Source organism: Oryctolagus cuniculus, chromosome 7 (genome assembly GCF_964237555.1).
Source record: "Oryctolagus cuniculus chromosome 7, mOryCun1.1, whole genome shotgun sequence".
In the NCBI taxonomy this organism is placed as follows: domain Eukaryota; kingdom Metazoa; phylum Chordata; class Mammalia; order Lagomorpha; family Leporidae; genus Oryctolagus; species Oryctolagus cuniculus.
The window spans coordinates 21,580,194-21,598,473 of NC_091438.1; the positions used below are offsets into that span (position 1 = coordinate 21,580,194).

The following is an 18,280-nucleotide window of genomic DNA, read 5'->3' on the forward strand; positions in this document are numbered from 1 at the left end:
AAACAGAGACGGAGATCTTCTCAAATTCCTCAGTAGCTGGTGCTGGGCCAGGGCAAAGCCAGGAGCCTGGAACTCAGGGAAGGTCTCCAGTGTGTGTAGCAGGGAGCCAGCTACTTGAGCCATCACCTGTTCCTCCCCAGGTTGTGCTTTAGCAGGAAGCTGGAATTGGAAGTGTAGCTATGACCTGAACTCAGGCCCTCTGATAGCATGTGGCTATCTCTAGTAGCATCTTAACTACTGGGCCAAACCCTTGTCCCCTGAATTTAAAATTGAAAAATCAAAAACTTTGGGATGGTATTTCAAAATTTTTTAATTTATTTGACAGGCAGAGAGGCAGAGGGAGGAGATGGACAGAGAGAACTGTCATTTGATAGTTTACTCCACAAATGCCTGCAATAACCAGACCTGGGTTGAGTCCACAGCAGGGCTGTGGCCACAATCTGGGTTTCCCCCATGGGTGGCAGAAATCCATGAACAGTGTCATCCCTGCCTCTCACAGTCTGCATTAGCAGGAAGCTGGAGTCAAGAGTCAGACCCAGGAATGAAACCCAAACACTGTAATGTGGAACACTGCTATATTAACCACTATGCAAATGCCCACTCCCTGTATATAAAATTGAAGGCTAGTGAGTTTTTCTATAATATTTCAAAAATGTTACTTGATATTTTAATCAGTGCTACTTTAATCAGTATTGTTTAGAATAAGGCTAATTTCAATTTGATTGTGGCTTATGTTTTTAGGAGAAGAAACAAATCACAGATTTTGTTAAGGGAAATGTCAACTTACTAGCTTGGAGAAAATTATAAATAAGAATATAATGATACTAGCAATGGTATGGATTCTATCTGGTATGGTATTCTATCTGGGTAACACAGGTTAGGAAATTGAAGAGATGATTCATTAGAAAAAGTATATAAGATTTATTTATTTGAAAGAGAGAGTGAGAGATCTTCCATCCACTGGTTCATTTCTCGAATGCCCACAATGACTACAATTGGGCCTGTCTGAAGCCAGGAGCTAGGAACTTCTTCTGGGTCTGTCATGTGGGTGCAGGGGCCCAAGCACTTGGGCCTTCGTGTGCTGCTTTCCCAGGTGCATTAGCAGGGAGGTGGATCAGAAGTGGAGCAGCAGGGACTCGAACCGGCATTCGGTAACAAAATTTTAATTAGTAGGGATAATATAATATGGTTAAACTTATTAAAAGCAATTGACCTGAAAGATTACACATTATTTGTGTTAGCTGGTAATACAAGCTATCGTGAAAGTTCATGGAGTAAATACAGAGACAATGGTTGAATATTAATACCTGAGAAAAAAGAATTGGATGTAGCAGTAGTAAATGTTGTGAACAGAATATATAGCTAAAGAGATACCTATTCTATGAATGTATACTGTATTTTGTTTTTTATTCAGTTTTATAGGTTTTGACAAACTGTTATAATATTGTACAAAATGGCTTCACTGACTTAAAAATGTCCTGTGCTTCATTCTTTTCCTCCTCTTATTCAGTATTTCTGCCTCCCCTCATCTTGGCCCAGTAACTTTTTTTTTTTTGACAGGCAGAGTCAGACAGTGAGAGAGAGAGAGTCAGAGAGAAAGGTCTTCCTTCTGTTGGTTCACCCCCCAAATGGCTGCTACTGCTGGCACTGTGCTGATCCAAAGCTAGGAGCCAGGCGCATCCTGCTAGTCTCCCATGCGGGTGCAGGACCCTAGCACTTGGACCATCCTCCACTGCCTTCCCGTGCCACAGCAGAGAGCTGGACTGGGAGCAACCGGGACTAGAACCTGGAGTGCCAGTGCCGCAGGCGGAGGATTAGCATAGTGAGCTGCGGTGCCAGCTGGCCCAGTAACTATTTATATAAACTGTATGGTATATACGAAGGAACTTCAAAAAAATTCTTGGAAAATTAAATTTAAAGAGAACTTGATTTTTGTGCAAAACTTCTTGATATCCACTTAAAAAGTTTATGAGAAGTATATTTTATGAAAAACTATATGTAGTTGAAAATTTTTTTGCAGAAAATAAAGATATAGGGGCTGGCGTTGTGTTGGCGGTGAAGTTACTGCTTGCTGCTGGCAACCCCTATGGATGCCAGTTCGAGCCCAGGCTGCTCTGCTTCCGATTCAGTTGCTTGTTAATGTGCCTGGGAAAGCAGTGGAGGATGTCCCAAATGCTTGGGTCCCTGTACCCACGTGGGAGATCTGGACGAATCTTCTGGCTCCTGGCTTTGGCCCTTTCTAGCCCCAGCCATTGCAACCATTTGGGAAATCTTTTAAAGAAATAAATACATAAATCTTAGAAAAGAAAGATAAAACTTTACATTTTTCAAGATTTGGAAAAAACCTTATATATTACACTTAAGTATGCCATCCATCAGTTGTTGTCTTTTAAATACAACTTTGTGATCACATGTTAATAGTTGTTTGGTTTTCTTTAATCAGAGATTTCAAATTTTCCCCCCTTTTTAACAGGAACAAAAATTTTTAAATAAATGGCCAAATCAGGGCCAGGCCAAACCCAGGGGCCAGGAGCTTCTTCTGGGTCTCCCAGATGGGTAGAGGGGCCTGAGTACTTGGGCCATCCTCCACTGCTGTCCCAGGTACATTAACAGGGAGCTGGATCAGAAGTGGAGCAGCCAGGACTTGGACAAGTTCTCACATGGCATGCTGGCATATGGATTGCCAGTGCTGCAGGTCCCGGCTTAATCCACTGTGCCACAGTGTAGGTCCCTACAAGTAAAATATTTGATCTGATATATTTACTATTTAAAAATAATAGGAAAAATTGGATTGGGAATATATCATTATTATTAAACTTAATTGTTTAAGTATAATCACTGACTAGAGAATAGAAGATACAATTCAAAAGCTTAATTTTTTCTGAACAGAATTTTAAATTACTTAAGCAGCTGAATAAAGCTACTTTTCTGTTTGTCTTCACATTTTTACCAGTGAACAACTCTGCGCTTTTTGTTACTGTGGGGAAAAAAGTTCCTTAGGACAAGGAGACTTAAAACAGTTCCGAGTAACACCTGGATTTATCTTGCCTTGGAAAAACCAGCCTTCCAACAAGAAAGACATTGATGACAACAGCAATGGAGCCTGTGAGAAAATACCAAATTCAGCACCACGAAAACAAAGAGGACAGCGAAAGTAAGCAGTTTTGAATTTACATTGTTGGAAAGAATGAGTCTCTATATAATTCACTTTCATTGTAATGTTTATAAATGTATAAGTTGAGGTTGTCTCTGTTGAACAGTTTTTCATGTTTTTCACATTCATAGGATTTTTTTGATTTGCCATTAATCCAACAGACTTTTCCCCAAAAATTAATATTTAAAAATGTTTGTAACCTTAATTTTGTTCATGTGATCATGAAAGTTAACCTTTGGTAGAAAACTTTAAAGAGCACACCATAGCTGATGGGAATTCATAGAATTTATAAAAAGAAAGAAGACAAATCAATGGAGCCCTTCTTTCCTGCCTCAAAATAGGTTTTTAATTGTGTGTAAGAACATAGCACAATAATGAAGTAGTGTTTTTTTTCACTATTGTTCAGTTTATTTAATTTACACATATGTGTATGTATTTCAGAGAATGATGAGCAATCATTAAAGGTGGTAAATTCTCCTGTTGCAGTGCGTGCTTGCCTTATTTCTCCCTTTCCCTCCCATTCTTCCTCCTACTTCCCCTCCCTATGCACCCCCTTTGAATGCCCTTTCTAAATGTAAAGAAGCTGCTTTTTAAAACATAAAATAAGGATTTCTAAGATATTTTTACAACTGTGTATATCCGTGTATATGGGGCTACTGTAGCCACCTAAAACTTGTTCAGTATTTTTAAAAGTGTTTATGCATTTATGTTTAAAGGTCTTCTTAATATGTGGATTTGCTTTGCGTGTTAAGGAAGTAGAAGTTTCTGCAGTTGTTGAGAGTCTAAAAATTAATTTAGCTTGGAAGGCTAACCAGCCCTGCCCCTTGAGGGTAATGATATAATCATCCAAGTGCTTATCTGGCTTATATCCAGGTTTAAATACTAAAGCATTATTGTGTTCTTATTTGATTGGCTCCTTATTTTGAAATGCTGCCAATGTCTTGATGACCTGAATAAGGAATGAAACAGTAACAAGAAAGAGAATCTTGTAAAAGAATTTAAGGTGGAATAGTTTAAGGAAGCTTGGAAGCACTATATTTGGAAATTCTTGATGTTTTGAAGGCTGTAGCTAAATCATATATAAGATCCTTATCTGTTATCAGCTGAGTGCTCACATGTTGATAAAATATATCAAAAGCCTTGAAAACTTAAAATGTCTGTCACTAATTAGCAAATTTAATAGACCAAGCTGGGCTATATGCTACAGTTTTGTGTTTTGCCTTGGATATAAAATCCTGTCTTGAGGAATAAAATCAAGCTTCATTTACTTATTTTATAACTGATGTTAAATTTTACTGAAAACTTTCACGAGCTCATATAAATATATAAAAATTGTGTTGGTTTAATCAAAGTCTATGTGCACTTCGTTTATTAAAGTCTTTATGTGTACCATGTTTACTAAGTAATGATAACAAGCCCATTAATGAAGTATACTTTCAAAATTTAGCAGTCATTTAGGGGTAGATAATTTAGCTTAGTAATGAGTTTAAATATCTATAGATATGTTATTAATGAAGTATAAGCACTCAGTTAATTTTATAAAATGTGACAAAAAAAGTTTTAAAATGATTTTCCCCTCTTGTTTATACCAAATATAAAAAGATGTAATTAAGGATTCTTTCCCTGTTTCTTTTATAACTTAAAATTTCAGGGGTATGTGTTTCAGCTGAATTCTTGATTATCTTTCCAAAATTGAGCTGCTGTCATTGTAGGATTGACATTGGCATCTTACTGATGTATGATATAGTCATACAAACTTATCTCAGACTCTGAAGGTTGAATTTGATTAAGATGCTGGTTAGAAGCTGCTTAGTAATGGACTGGATAGTCATTCTACTGGTTTTTACATCCCACCTCCCTATCAAATAGTAGTATCTCCCAAAAGCTAAGATCCTTTAGTATTTATAGATTAACTGCTATTTTTTTCCTCAGAAAATAGTAATGATTAATAATAAAATATTTATAAGAGTGGAGATTATGTTTATAGAAAAGAACTTGTTCTCATTTTATGTGGACATTTATAAATGAGATTCTAAGGTTAGTATGCTGAACTGTTCGAACAAGTCTGCATTTCTAATGCTGAACATTAACAATTACTAGTTACATTTTTATAGTTTGATATTTAGTTGTACTTACTGAAATATGTTAATACTTTTTTTCTTTCAATGATTCCAGGTATAAAAAAGTTTAGTACCCTGGTCATTGTGCTGATTTTCTGTTAATAGGAATCATGATAAATATCCAGCAAACAGAAGTGCAGTGAGTTATGATCTATATTCAATAGTGGTTTAATCCAGACTTATGATCAGGTTAAATACTATGATATTAGGAGGAGATTCAAGCTTTAGTGGTAGTCATCTGATTTCCCATATTTAATGTTATAGACCTGGTTGCCTATTTATTTAATGATCTTAATTAATACCCAAAGTGTTAGGGCTTAAAATTCTGAAATCTCCCATAGGTTATACACCTTATTTAAATTTTAAGCAGGTACATACTATAGTTTTTTGCTAATATGCTATCTCCTTACTCCCAAAGCATTTAGTGACTATTTTGTTTTTGCATTTTGCTTCTGATTTCTTTTTTGTTTTAAAGATTTATTTAATTTATTTGAAAGTCAGAGTTACAGAGGGGTAGAGGCACAGAGAGAGGTCTTCTATCCACTGGTTCACTCCCCAGATGGCCGCAGTGGCTGGAGCTGCACCGATCCAAAGCCAGGAGCTTCTTCCGGGTCTCCCAAGTGGGTGCAGGGGCCCAAGGATTTGGGCAATCTTCTATTGCTTTCCCAGGCCATGGCAGAGAGCTGGATCGGAAGAGGAGCAGCCGGGACTAGAACTGGCGCTCATATGGGATGCCAGCACTTCAGGCCAGGGCGTTATCCTGCTGCGCCACAGCGCTGGCCCCTGATTTCTGACCTACTGTTAAAATGTGATTTCTGACATGGCATTCGATGAGAGTGAGTTTTTAAAAAACTTATATTAGAGAATGCAGATTTAAATTTGTAATAGTAAGTTTAATGATTGTAAGTTTGGGGACTTTTCTTAGTTGTTGCTTACATAATATATTATAGCAACCCAATTTAGATTTGTAACTCTGACCAATAATAACAGAATTAATAATTTATTTGGCAGTGCATTTTACTTACATATTTATAAAATGATATGATTTTCTACTTGTTATCACTTTCACAGCTTTTCAATTTCATTTTCAGAGAACGATCTCCTCCGCAGAATGCAGTGTCTTGTGTAAGTGTGAGCACCCAGACAGCTTCAGATGACCAGGCTGGCAGATTATGGGATGAACTCAGTCTGGTTGGCCTTCCAGATGCCATTGATATCCAAGCCTTATTTGATCCTACAGGTATGATCGGCTCTTCAATGACAACTGACTCTTGATTCTGGAAGCATTTAAATCTTAGTGTGTTATCAGCTTTTCTTACAGGGAATGTTTTCTAGAAATAATTAGGATCATATTATTGAAAATGATGTTAAGTATGCCTGGTTAGATAAAATAAATTGTCTAAATTAATACTTACCTAATTTATTTAAAACCTGCATAGTGCCAGCACTAGACCAAATGATTTTACAAATATTTGCATTTACTGTTGTGTAGATATCAATGCCAGGGGATCTGACATTTTCGGAAAGAGACAGTTTTAAAGGGATATGTGAGAACTTGGGGAAGATGGCAGTCTGAGTCCAATTAATATGGGCATAAAGGACAATAGACCTAAGCCATGTGGGTTCTTTTTTAACAATATAGTTGTGATGCTGTAGGGATTTTAAGTAAACCTCATTCTACAATTGAACTACAGATTGACTGATAGTGGTTAATCTGCTATGTGATGGAGAATTTAAAGCTTGGGCTAGAATTGATGAGTGATGTGTGCAATTACTGTGAGATGGGGCTGGCAGAGTGGTAGTGTCTTTTCATCTTTATTATAAAGATAAAATATCTTCAAGTATTATTTAAATAAAACTAAAATGATTTTATTGGAAGAAGTAATCACTAAGTTAGTGACTCAAAATTTCATGTGTGTCTGAATTACCTGGAAGGCTTGTTAAAAGAGATTTCTGGTCTGCCTGGAAGAAATTCTGTTTTAATATGTTTCAGTTGTGATCTGAGATTCTGCACTTTGAATCCCAGATTGATATCGGTGTCAGGTAATGGACTGGACCACAGTTTGTGAAGATCTGCTTTAGTGGGAATATCATTGTGTATTTCACAAGTTGGAGTTCAGCTTGAAATTTTTATGTCTTTATTTAGTTAATACTTCTTAAAAGTATTATTTATTTATTTATTTGAAAGAAACTTGACAGAGAGGTAGAGACACAGAGAAATCTTCCATATATTGGTTCAATCCTTGATTGCACAGAACAGCCAGAGCTGGGTCAGGCCAAAGCTGTGACCCAAAAATTCCATCCAGGTTTCCACATGGGAGACAAGAACGTAAATACTGCGGCCGGCACTGTGGCGCCGTGGGTTAAGCTGCTATTGCAGTGCTAGCATCCCATACGGGCACTGGTTTGGGTCCTGGCTACTGCCAGTGCACCTGGGGGGCAGAGGATTACCGAAGTTCTTGGGCCCCTGGATCCACAAGGGAGACCTGGAAGAAGCTCCTGGCTTCTTGCTTCAACCTGGCTCAGCCCTGGTCATTGATGGTCATTTGCACAGTGAACCAACAGATAGAAGATCTCTCTCTCTCTCTAACTCTGACTTTCAAATAAATAAATAAATATATTTTTTAAAAAGAACACAAGTACTTTGTCCATCATTTGCTACCTTCCAGGCATATTAGCAGGAAGCTGGAGTGGAAGTGCTTAGTTGCTTGGACTTGAGCTGGTGCTGCAATATGGGATACAGCTGTCTCAAGTGTGGTTTAACCTGCTGTGCTACAAGGCCTGCCCACATTTGATTAATTTAAATATACATATATTTATGTGTCTGAAAGGCAGATATAGGCAGGCAGAGAGAATCTCCCATCCATTGTTCTCTCTCTAACTGTCTGCAACAATCAGGGTTATGCCAGGCTAAAGCCAGGAGCCCAGAATTCAATCTGGGTGTTCCCTGTGAGTGATTGGGACCCAACTACTTGGGATATCACCTGCTGTCTCCCAGGGTACACATGACCAGGAAACTGGAGTCAGAAGTGGAACCAAGACTTGAACCCAGGAATCTGATATGGAATGCAGCTGTCTCAAGCAGTGTCTTAATGATAGTACAAATGCCTGCCTCATGGTTAAGGCCTTTAATGTTTATTGGTTTGCTCTCTCTAATGTTTTCCATTTTAGGCACTTGCTGGGCTCATCACCGTTGTGTGGAGTGGTCACTGGGAGTATGCCAGATGGAGGAAGCATTATTAGTGAATGTGGACAAAGCTGTTGTCTCAGGGAGCACAGAAGTGAGTAGAATAAACAAATATTTAAACAACAGTTTTGTAACATTTACTTTCATTATCAAAGATTTAGTTGCAATAAATCAAATAATTAGTGAAGTAAAACCCCTCAAATAGGAAATTATTTACATCAGGAATAATTTGTGCAAACCATTAGAATATAAAATGTTAAGCTACTCAATAAGTTTAATCTTTTCTTTTTTATTAAGAACTTATTTATTTATTTGAAAGGCAGACGTAGAGAGAAGATGGAGAGTCATATAGAGACACAGAGATGCCATCTGTGTGCTAGGTCACTCCACAAATGTTCACAAGAGCTGGGACTGGGCCTGGCTGAAGCCAGGAGTCTTTAACTACATCTAGGTCTCCCATGTGGTTGCAGGGGTCCAAGGATTTGGGTCATAGTCTGCTACAGTTCCCAGGTGCATTAGCAGGGAGCTGGATTGGAAGTGGAGCAGCCAGAACTTGAACCATTTCTCATATAGAATGCATCTTAGGCAGCAGTTTAACTCGTGCCACAACTCCAGGCCCTTTAGTCTTTACTTTTTTTAAAAAAATATTTATTTGAAAGGCAGAGTTCCAGAGAGACAGAGGTAGAGAGAGAGAGAGAGAGAGAAAGAGAAGAGAGAGTTCTGCATCTGCTGATTCACTCCTCAAAAGGCTACAACAACTGGAGCTAAGCCAGTCTGAAGCCAGAAGAGTTTCTTTCGGGTCTCCCATGTGGGTGCAGGGGCCCAAGGACTTGGGCCATCCTCTACTGCTTTCCCAGGCCATAGCAGAGAGCTAGATTGGAAGTGGAGCAGCCAAGACTCAAACCAGTGCCCATATGAGATGCTGGCACTGCAGGTGGCGAATTTTCCCATTATGCCACAGTGCTGGCCCCTTAATCTTTTTTTTTTTTTTTTTTTTTTTTTTTTTACAGGCAGAGTGGACAGTGAGAGAGAGAGACAGAGAGAAAGGTCTTCCTTTTGCCGTTGGTTCACCCTCCAATGGCCGCCGCTGCAGCCGGCGCACCGCGCTGATCCGATGGCAGGAGCCAGGAGCCAGGTGCTTTTCCTGGTCTCCCATGGGGTGCAGGGCCCAAGCACCTGGGCCATCCTCCACTGCACTCCCTGGCCATAGCAGAGAGCTGGCCTGGAAGAGGGGCAGCCGGGACAGAATCCGGCGCCCCAACCGGGACTAGAACCCGGTGTGCCGGTGCCGCAAGGTGGAGGATTAGCCTATTGAGCCACGGCGCCGGCTTGGCCCCTTAATCTTTAAACTAAACATTTTACACTTAAATCAGAAATTTAAATTTTTACAAATGGGTAATACTATGCTTATATATCCACGATTACTTATCCATTAAGACAGTATTTTATTTGCTGGGATGGCAGCGGTACAGAGAGACAGAGGAAGAGACAGAGAGATCTTCCATCAGCTGGTTCACTTCCCAGATAGCTGCAATGACTGGGGCTGGGCCAGGCTGAAGCCAGGAGCCAGGAGCTTCTTCTGGATCTCTTATGTGGGTGCAGGGGCCCAAGGAGTTGGGCCATTTTCTGCTGCTTTCCCAGGCACATTAGCAGACATTGGATTGGAAGTGGAGCTGCTGGAGCTACAGGCGGTGGCTTAACGCACAACGCTGGCCCCAAGATGAAACTGTTTAATAATGGTTTAAAATAAGATACCCAAGATTTGACTCATCTTTAGTTCACATTTTGATAAATTAATCATTGATTTAAATACTTCTTTTTAGTCCAGTTTGCAATTCAGCTACTCTTTTTGGTATCAAGTAATGTGCACACAGCTTGGCATTTTTTAAGACTTTTCATTATAATTTTCATTTAAATCTGAAACCATTACAAAAAGACAGCAGTTACTTCCATCTATAAAGAAACCAACTCTTGTGAAGTTGTATTTCTGTGCTTTTTACAGCTTTCCTTTGGTTTTTGATGGGCATATTTGGGAGAAGTGGGACAGCTCTTTCAAAGACCTTCCTTTTTGAATATAGAAACTAATGGCCTTCAGTAAGATTCAAGTTATGAAAATTTACTCAGATTATCAAAATGATATGATTTACAAGAATAAAGTCAGACTGCATGTTTGGGGAATTTGACATTAAATTTATGGGCATGTTATCAAATTTTGAGCAATATAATGCATCATAGTTTATACATACTTAGATTATCAAAGTAAGACTGTGATAGATCATGAGACTGGTATTGTGGCATAATGAGTAAATCCACCACCTGGGACACTAGCATCCCATATGGTTGCTGGTTCAAGTCCCAGCTGCTCCACTTCCAATCCTGCTCCCTGCTAATGGCCTGGGAAAAGCAGGGGAAGATGTCCTAAGTGTTTGGGCCCTTGTGACCCATATGGGAGACCTGGAAGAAGCTCTTGGCTTCTGCCTGGCCTAGCACTGGCTGTTGGGACCATATATGGAGTTAACCAGCAAATGGAAAATCAATCTCTCTCTCTCCCCTTCTCTCTCTGTAACTCTTCCAAAATAAAAAAAAAAATAAATCTTCAAAAAGTAAAAAGACTGTGATAGATCATTAAGAGCCATCCCTTTTATGTAGTGATATTTAGAGCTCAGTGGCAGAAGGATCTCAGGGTCTTGAGAGACCTACATTTCTTTTGACTTTCTCTAGGCATTAGTATTAAGTGGCCCTAAATGTCTTGAAATTGGATGGAATATTTGGAGCAGGTAGAAGTTTAGAAGGGAACCAGTGGCAGCATTGCCAAACCTTTACCTCTCCTGTAGATTCAGTCATTCAGAATTTACATGGGTGCAAATCCTTTATTTGTGATTCCTCTGGTTTTTGTCTTGTTGTGTTCCTTCTTTATTAGATAGGCACAGCATGGAGCAGTTAGTTACAGCTTTACCCCTAAGAAAGGAAGATTTGTCTCACTATCAAAATGTTGAACATGTAATAACAGGTATTCTCGTATTTTGCTCCTGGAGGGAAATTTAGTGATACCTAATAAATTATAATTACATTTATATTTTGATTCTTTTAGAAACCATTCTGAATATGCCTCCAACAATACAAAAATGTGTAATTGAATAAACTATGCTACATCACAAAATGGAGTATTGTATAGTTGTAAGACCAGTGAAGTGGTGTTGACGTGGGCATTTAGTGTAACCATAGCCCATATCAGAGTGCCTTTTTTGTTGTTGTTGTTACTTTTCTGTTTTTTTTAAGATTTATTTATTTTGAAAAGCAGAGTTACAGCGAGAGGGAGAGGGAGAGGGAGGGGGGAGAGAGAGAGAGAGAGAGAGAGAGTGAGTGTATACCAACTGCTGGTTCACTCCCCAAGTGGCTGCAACAACTGGGGCTGGGTCAGGTTGAAGCCAGGAGCCAGGAGCTTCTCGATCCACATGATTGTAGTGGCCCAAGCTGGTTTTCCAGGCACATTAGCAGGGAGCTGTATTGAAAGTGGGGCATTTGGGACTTGAACCGCCAACCATGTGGGAAGCTGGACCTGCAGGTGATGGCTCAAACAGGTATGTCACAGCGCCAGCCTCAAGTGCCTGGGTTTGATACTGGCTGCAGCAATCTGACTCCAGCTTCCTGACAGTGCAGACCCTAGGAGGCAGTGGTAATGACCCAATTAATTGAGTTCCTGCTACCCATTTGGGAGACCTATACTAAAATTCAGGCTACTGGCTTTGGCTAGTTCAGTCCCAGCCATTGTGACCATTTGAGGAGTGAGCTAGTAAACTGGGGAGGTGGCTTCACGTTTACCTTCTCTCTCTTCCTCTGCCTCTCAAGAAATAAAAGTGAAAGATAATCTCTCTGAACTAATTTTATTGGTTTCCATTATATTTTTTTAAGTGAACAAAAAATACAAGAGTATTTATTATGTGCTACCTTTTATGTAATTAAGAGTGACATATAAGAAACATATGTATGCTCATTTTTTGAATATATACACAGGAAGGAGAAACCAAAAGTGAAAGAGAATGGAGACTATGGGGAGGTGGTGGGAAACAGATGGAAAGAAGGGAGTAAGATCCATATAGTGTGAATGAAATTTTAGTGATGGTTTGCATAGCCTTATTTTATTGCATGGTACAAGTAATACAGAAATATTTCACATATGCTACAGAAAAGCAGTCATCACTAACCAGGATGTGGGGCAACCCAAAAATGAATGGCAAAATTCATACCAAAGGGGGATAGAAAATGATAACCTAAGTTGTAGAAAACAGTATCTTGATTAGATAACATTATCCTAAAGAGAAAATGAACTATACAAGCATCATGTAATCTTTTAGTAAATATATTTATTGTAGGAGTATGTTTGAGGAGTCTGAAGCTACATTTTTTTAAGATTTATTTTATTTATTTGGAAGGCAGAGTTGCGGAGGGAGGGAAGGAAAGAGGGACGGAGGGGAAACAGCGATAAACAGCAAGCCATTTTCTATCCCCAAATGGCCATAAAGGCCAAGGCTGGACCAGGCTGAAGCAAGGAGCTTCTTCCATGTTTCCCAAGTGGTTGCAGGTATCCAAGCATTTGGGCTATCCTGCACTGCTTTCCCAGGCACATTAGCGTGAGCTGATTAAAATTGGAGCAGCTGAGACTTGAACCAGCATCCATATGGGATACCAGTTGTTGCAGGTGGCAGCTTAACCCACTATACCTCAACACTGGCCTCTGAAGCTGCTTTTTACAGTAAGTGAACAATTAAGTAGGTATTTTGCAGATGCTGACTGCTGGATTTCTCAGTGTTGAAGAATAGAACGGCTAAATGAGATTTGTAGTGTTGGAGTAGAATCAATACAAGAGTACTTCAGAAAGTTTGTGGAAAATGAAATGAAAATATATTTGGTTTCATGCAGAAAATTTTCATCCTTTCACTCTTGTTTTAGTTGTTGCTTTATACTAGATTATATAGATCCTATCTTCAAGCAGTATTGTATAGTTTCAGCTGCAATAAAAGCATATTTCCTTTTCTCCCCTCTTGAACTTTGTGCTACTGCTATTATGCATTTGTTTGGCTTTTACATATGTCATGAACTTGATAATAGATATTGCTGTTTTAAAAATTATTTATTTGAAAGACACACATACAGAGAGAACACTGCCATTTGCTGGGTCACGCCCCAAATTGACACTGTGTTCCTCTTTACAAAGTCCTAAACCAGGAAGTCAATCCAGCCTCTCCTGTGTAGGTAGCGGGAACCAGTCACTTGAGACTTTATTGGAAAGTCAAAGTTGGAGAGAAGGAGGGATGGAGAGACAGGGAGATCTTCTATCTGCTGGTTCACTCCCCAGATGGCTGCAATGGCCTGTGCCAGGACAGACAAGCCAGGGGTCAGGAGCTTCTTTCAGGTTTCCCATTTGGGTAGTAAGGTCTTAAGTTCTTGGACCTTCTTCTACTACTTTTCCCAAACCATTAGCAGGGAGCTGGACTGAAAGTAGAGCAGCCTGGACATAACTGGCACCAAATGGGATTACAGCATTGCAGGTGGCAGCTTTACCTGCTACACTACAATGCCAGCCCCTAACCTTCTGTTGTGAAAGGTATTTTTGATGTATTTTGATAGGATAGTTGACATTTCCCCCTCAACAGTTTATATACATGCCACAGTCTTCTCCCTTTAGTGACTTCTGAGGAGAAATCTGTTACCATTGTATTCTTTGTTCCTCTGTGCATGACATTTCATTATCTGACTTATGCTCTGGCGTAATTTCCTTCATGTTTCTTAGGTTTGGGGTTTGTTGAATTCCTTGGATCTGTGATGTTATAGTTCTTTTTATGGTTAGAAAAGTTTTGGTGGTTATTTCTTTTTATTTGACAAATAGAGTTAGACTCCATCAGGGTCTCCCTTGTGGGTGGCAGGGGTCCAAGTGCTTGGCCCATTTGCCACTGGTCTCCCAAGCATGGTCGTTAATCACATCCAATGTAGTTTTCATCTCAGATGTGTTTCTTTTCTTTTAAGATTATTTATTTGTACAGTAAAGTGATTGTGCGATGGAAGAGAAAGAGAAAAAAAGAGATAAAAATAATCTTCCCATCCATTGGTTCACTCCCCAAATGACTACAGGGACTCCATGTGGTCTCCATCATGGATGCAGGGGCCCAAGAACTTGAACCATCTTCCACTGCCTTCTTAGGCACATTAATAGAGAGCTGGATCCAAAGTGGAACTCCTAACTGGTGGGTGCTGTGATGTGGGATGTTAGCAGCTGAACCTGTTCCTCCACAACAGATGTTTTTCAAAAGTTTGATTTGGATCTTTTTATCTTCCATATTTCTTCTTTTTGAATAATGAGATACACAAACAGTTTTAATGTTCTTGTCTGGTAATTTTAACTTTTGTGTCAGTTCTGATTGATAGATGTTTCTCTGTGTTGTGATTCCCATTTCTTTTGATGCTTGATAATCTTTATTTGGATGCTGAACATTGTATTTTTTACTTGTGGAGGGCTGAATACTCTTTTTGTGTAAGTTTTTGTGCTTTGTTTTGGGTTGTGTATTTCAGTTGTTAACCAGTTTCTTTCTTTTGGATTTTGATTTTATTACTTGTTAGCCATATATGAAGCTGTGCTTAATGTAGGAGTAATTATTCCTCGCCACTGAGGCAAAACCTTCCTGAGGACTCTGTTGAATGTCTCCTAAAGTTTGAGTTTTCCAGTTTGGTTGGTGTCTTGATTGCCAGGCTCTGGGTAGCTTCCTTGCATGCAGTTGCTGAGTAGCACTGTGGAAAGTGTGAGAGTTTGTCTAGATCCACAGAGCTTTTCCCAGTGCAGCTCTGCACTCACCGTACTCTGGCCATCCCCTCTGACTGCCTTGTGAATCTCCTGGCTCTCAGCTCTGTTTCTCCAGTTTTGCAATCAGCTGTGATTTGCCTCAGTTTCCGCTTGGAAAGGCTCTCCAGGCCCTGTGCTGGGACATTTCTCTTTGTTCAGGAGACACTGTCCTTTTTCCTCTGATGTTCACCTTTTTGAAAACCATTTTTCCTGTGTTTGTCATATTGGCTGTTTCAGAGATGAGGTTAAATCTGGTCTCTGTCACTCCATCTTGGCCAGAATTAGAAGTATTACGTAAGTAGACCCACTGAACTATGAAGTTTATTTCACAGTAGAAAACCAGGAGTTAAGTTCAGTAGCTTCTTTCTCTCTCTCTCTCTCTCTCTCTTTTTTTTTTTTTTTTTTTTTTTTTTTTTTTTTTTTTACAGGCAGAGTGGACAGTGAGAGAGAGAGACAGAGAGAAATGTCTTCCTTTTGCCGTTGGTTCACCCTCCAGTGGCCGCCGCGGCCGGCGCACCATGCTGATCCAATGGCAGGAGCCAGGTGCTTCTCCTGGTCTCCCATGCGGGTGCAGGGCCCAAGGACTTGGGCCATCCTCCACTGTACTCCCTGGCCACAGCAGAGAGCTGGCCTGGAAGAGGGGCAACCGGGACAGAATCCGGTGCCCCGACCAGGACTAGAACCCGGTTGTGCCGGCGCCGCAAGGCGGAGGATTAGCCTAATGAGCCACGGCGCCGGCCCAAGTTCAGTAGCTTCTTGATACCACATTGTTAGATCCTTACCATTTTTCTCTGTGCATCCATACATATTGATCTCTTCAGTCCAGTTTCTTCTCTGGTCAAAAAGATGGCAGGCAGGAGTTTAAACTTGTAAATTCATACTCTCATGATAACATTCAGAACTCAAATTGTAACTCTAATTATTATTATAGTTTAGAAAAATCCTTTCCAGGTAGTAAATCTTTTCCTGATTGGGACAGATTTCTCCAAGTATTTCATTAGCTAGAATTATCTCCAGTGTTGCATTCCTTAACAACCATGATCAGTTATGGCTTTTCTCTAAGCCCGGGAGTGGTGCTTACTGATTTATTCTCCATATAAGAGGGTGGTTATCTGAAAAAAAGAATTCTTAAAATTCTTTGGAAGGATGAAGGATAAATGGATGTTTAGTGGATGTTTTGTAGTCTAACAGAATCTTTTATTGGAAACATGTCAACTAAGGTTGCCTAAAAATATTTAGGTATGGGAAAGATTTAATATGGTGCTTAGAGGATGTGTCTGCTACAGCAGATTAGCATATGGGTTCTAGGCAGTGGGGTCAACTTTGAACAAACTTTGGAAATCAGAGGGTATGCGGGTTTTTGAAAACTGTCAAATATGTGAATGAGAGAAAAAGGTGGAGAATACTGAGGAAATAGGAATGGAAAGTTTCCTTAGCTTTGCTTTCCAAACTGAGGAATTCCATTAATAAAATTTGTTAAGAGCAGCATTAACACATCTGATTGTAGCATTTCCTATTTGCTCAAAGACAGACAGATTTAGTCTTACTTCTTTAAATAAAGGCCAATGAATATAAATGTATGAGTAAATGTAAAGATGAAATACAGTGATAGAAAGAGTAGTGTTTGATTCTGTATGAATCATATGGAGGAGTTCCAGATGTTTTTGCCTGAGTGTGTGGTAACACTGAGGAGTTTTGCTTTGGCTGTGCTGAACCAGAAACCCTGTGTAGCCTCTTTTAGACTATATATGTCTGGGTTTTCTTACTATCAATGAATGCACATAAAACCAGCCAATGGGGAATGTTAACAAAGAGGAGAAAAGAAATTGGAAAACTGACTCTGGTCAATGTTCAGAGAATAAAGGGCAGCAGATAGGTATCACACACAGTAAAAGGTACAGGAGGGGGCCTATGCTGCAGGGTGCAGCGGGTAAAGCTGCTGCCTGCAGTGCCGGCATCCCACATGGGCTGCTTCACTTGCGATCCAGCTCTCTGCTACGGCCTGGGAAAGCAGTACAAGATGGCTCAAATCCTTGGGTCTCTGCACCCGCGTGGGAGACACGGAGGAATCTCCTGGTTCCTGGCTTTGGATAGGCACAGCTCAGTTATACGAAGTGTAAGTATAGTACTATAGGTTGCATTAATTGATTTAAAGGCAGTATGGTCAATTATTTCAAAAGTTTTTGTATCATAACCCACTGTGCTACGGTGCTGCCCAAAAAAAAATCATAATTATTTTTAATTAAAATCATTTATTTGAGAGGCAGAAGGACAGACACACATAGCGACCTCTTATCTGCTGCAACAGCCCTAGTAGGGGCCAGAGATGAGAACCAGATACCCAGTCTAGGTCTCCTTTGTGGGTGACTGGAACCCAGTTACTTCAATTACTTCATCTACCCCTTTTTTACTTTATTTTACTTTATTTATTTATTTGAAAGGTAGAGTAACAGACAGTGAGAGTTAGAGAGAGGTCTTCCATCTGCTGGTTCACTTCCTAAATGGCCCTAATGACTGCGCCGATCTGAAGCCAGGAGCCTCTTCCGCATCTCCCAGAAGGCTGCAAGGGCCCAAGCACTTGGGCCACCTTCTACTGCTTTCCCAGGCTATAGCAGAGAGCTGGATCGGAAGAGGAGCAGCTGGGACTAGAATCAACTTCCATATGGGATGCTAGTGCCACACGCAGAGTTTTAACCCACTGCACCACAGTGCCAGCCCCAATTTCTTCATCTACCTTTTTAGGGTCTGCCTTAGCAGGAAGTTCGGTGTTAGGAGCACAGCCAAGTGTTGAACCAAGGCACCATAATATGAGGTACAGGTGTCTTAATGTGCTAGACTAAACATCCACCTCGAATTATCTTTTTTTTTTTTTTCATTTTTTTAAAAGATTTATTTTATTTCTTTGAAAGGCAGAGTTAGAGAGGGAGAAGGAGACGGGGAGGGGGATGTCAGCCTTCCATCCACTGGTTCGTTCCCCAAATGGC

The 18,280-nt window shown here is 40.0% G+C and overlaps 1 protein-coding gene across 24 annotated transcripts in view; it reads left to right on the top strand.

The window, feature by feature from the left end:
* KMT2C (lysine methyltransferase 2C) overlaps positions 1-18,280 on the top strand; it is a 422,602-nt gene that overhangs the window by 239,818 nt on the left and 164,504 nt on the right. For 23 of the 24 annotated variants that reach the window (XM_070077275.1, XM_070077280.1, XM_070077282.1 and 20 more), the window contains 3 exons: positions 2,954-3,154; positions 6,366-6,514; positions 8,446-8,555. In XM_070077275.1, coding sequence (XP_069933376.1) covers positions 2,954-3,154; positions 6,366-6,514; positions 8,446-8,555 — 460 coding nt within the window. Of the gene's footprint in view, positions 1-2,953; positions 3,155-5,329; positions 5,414-6,365; positions 6,515-8,445; positions 8,556-18,280 lie in introns of those variants that run through there. The other variant, XM_051857091.2, reaches the window with a different exon arrangement.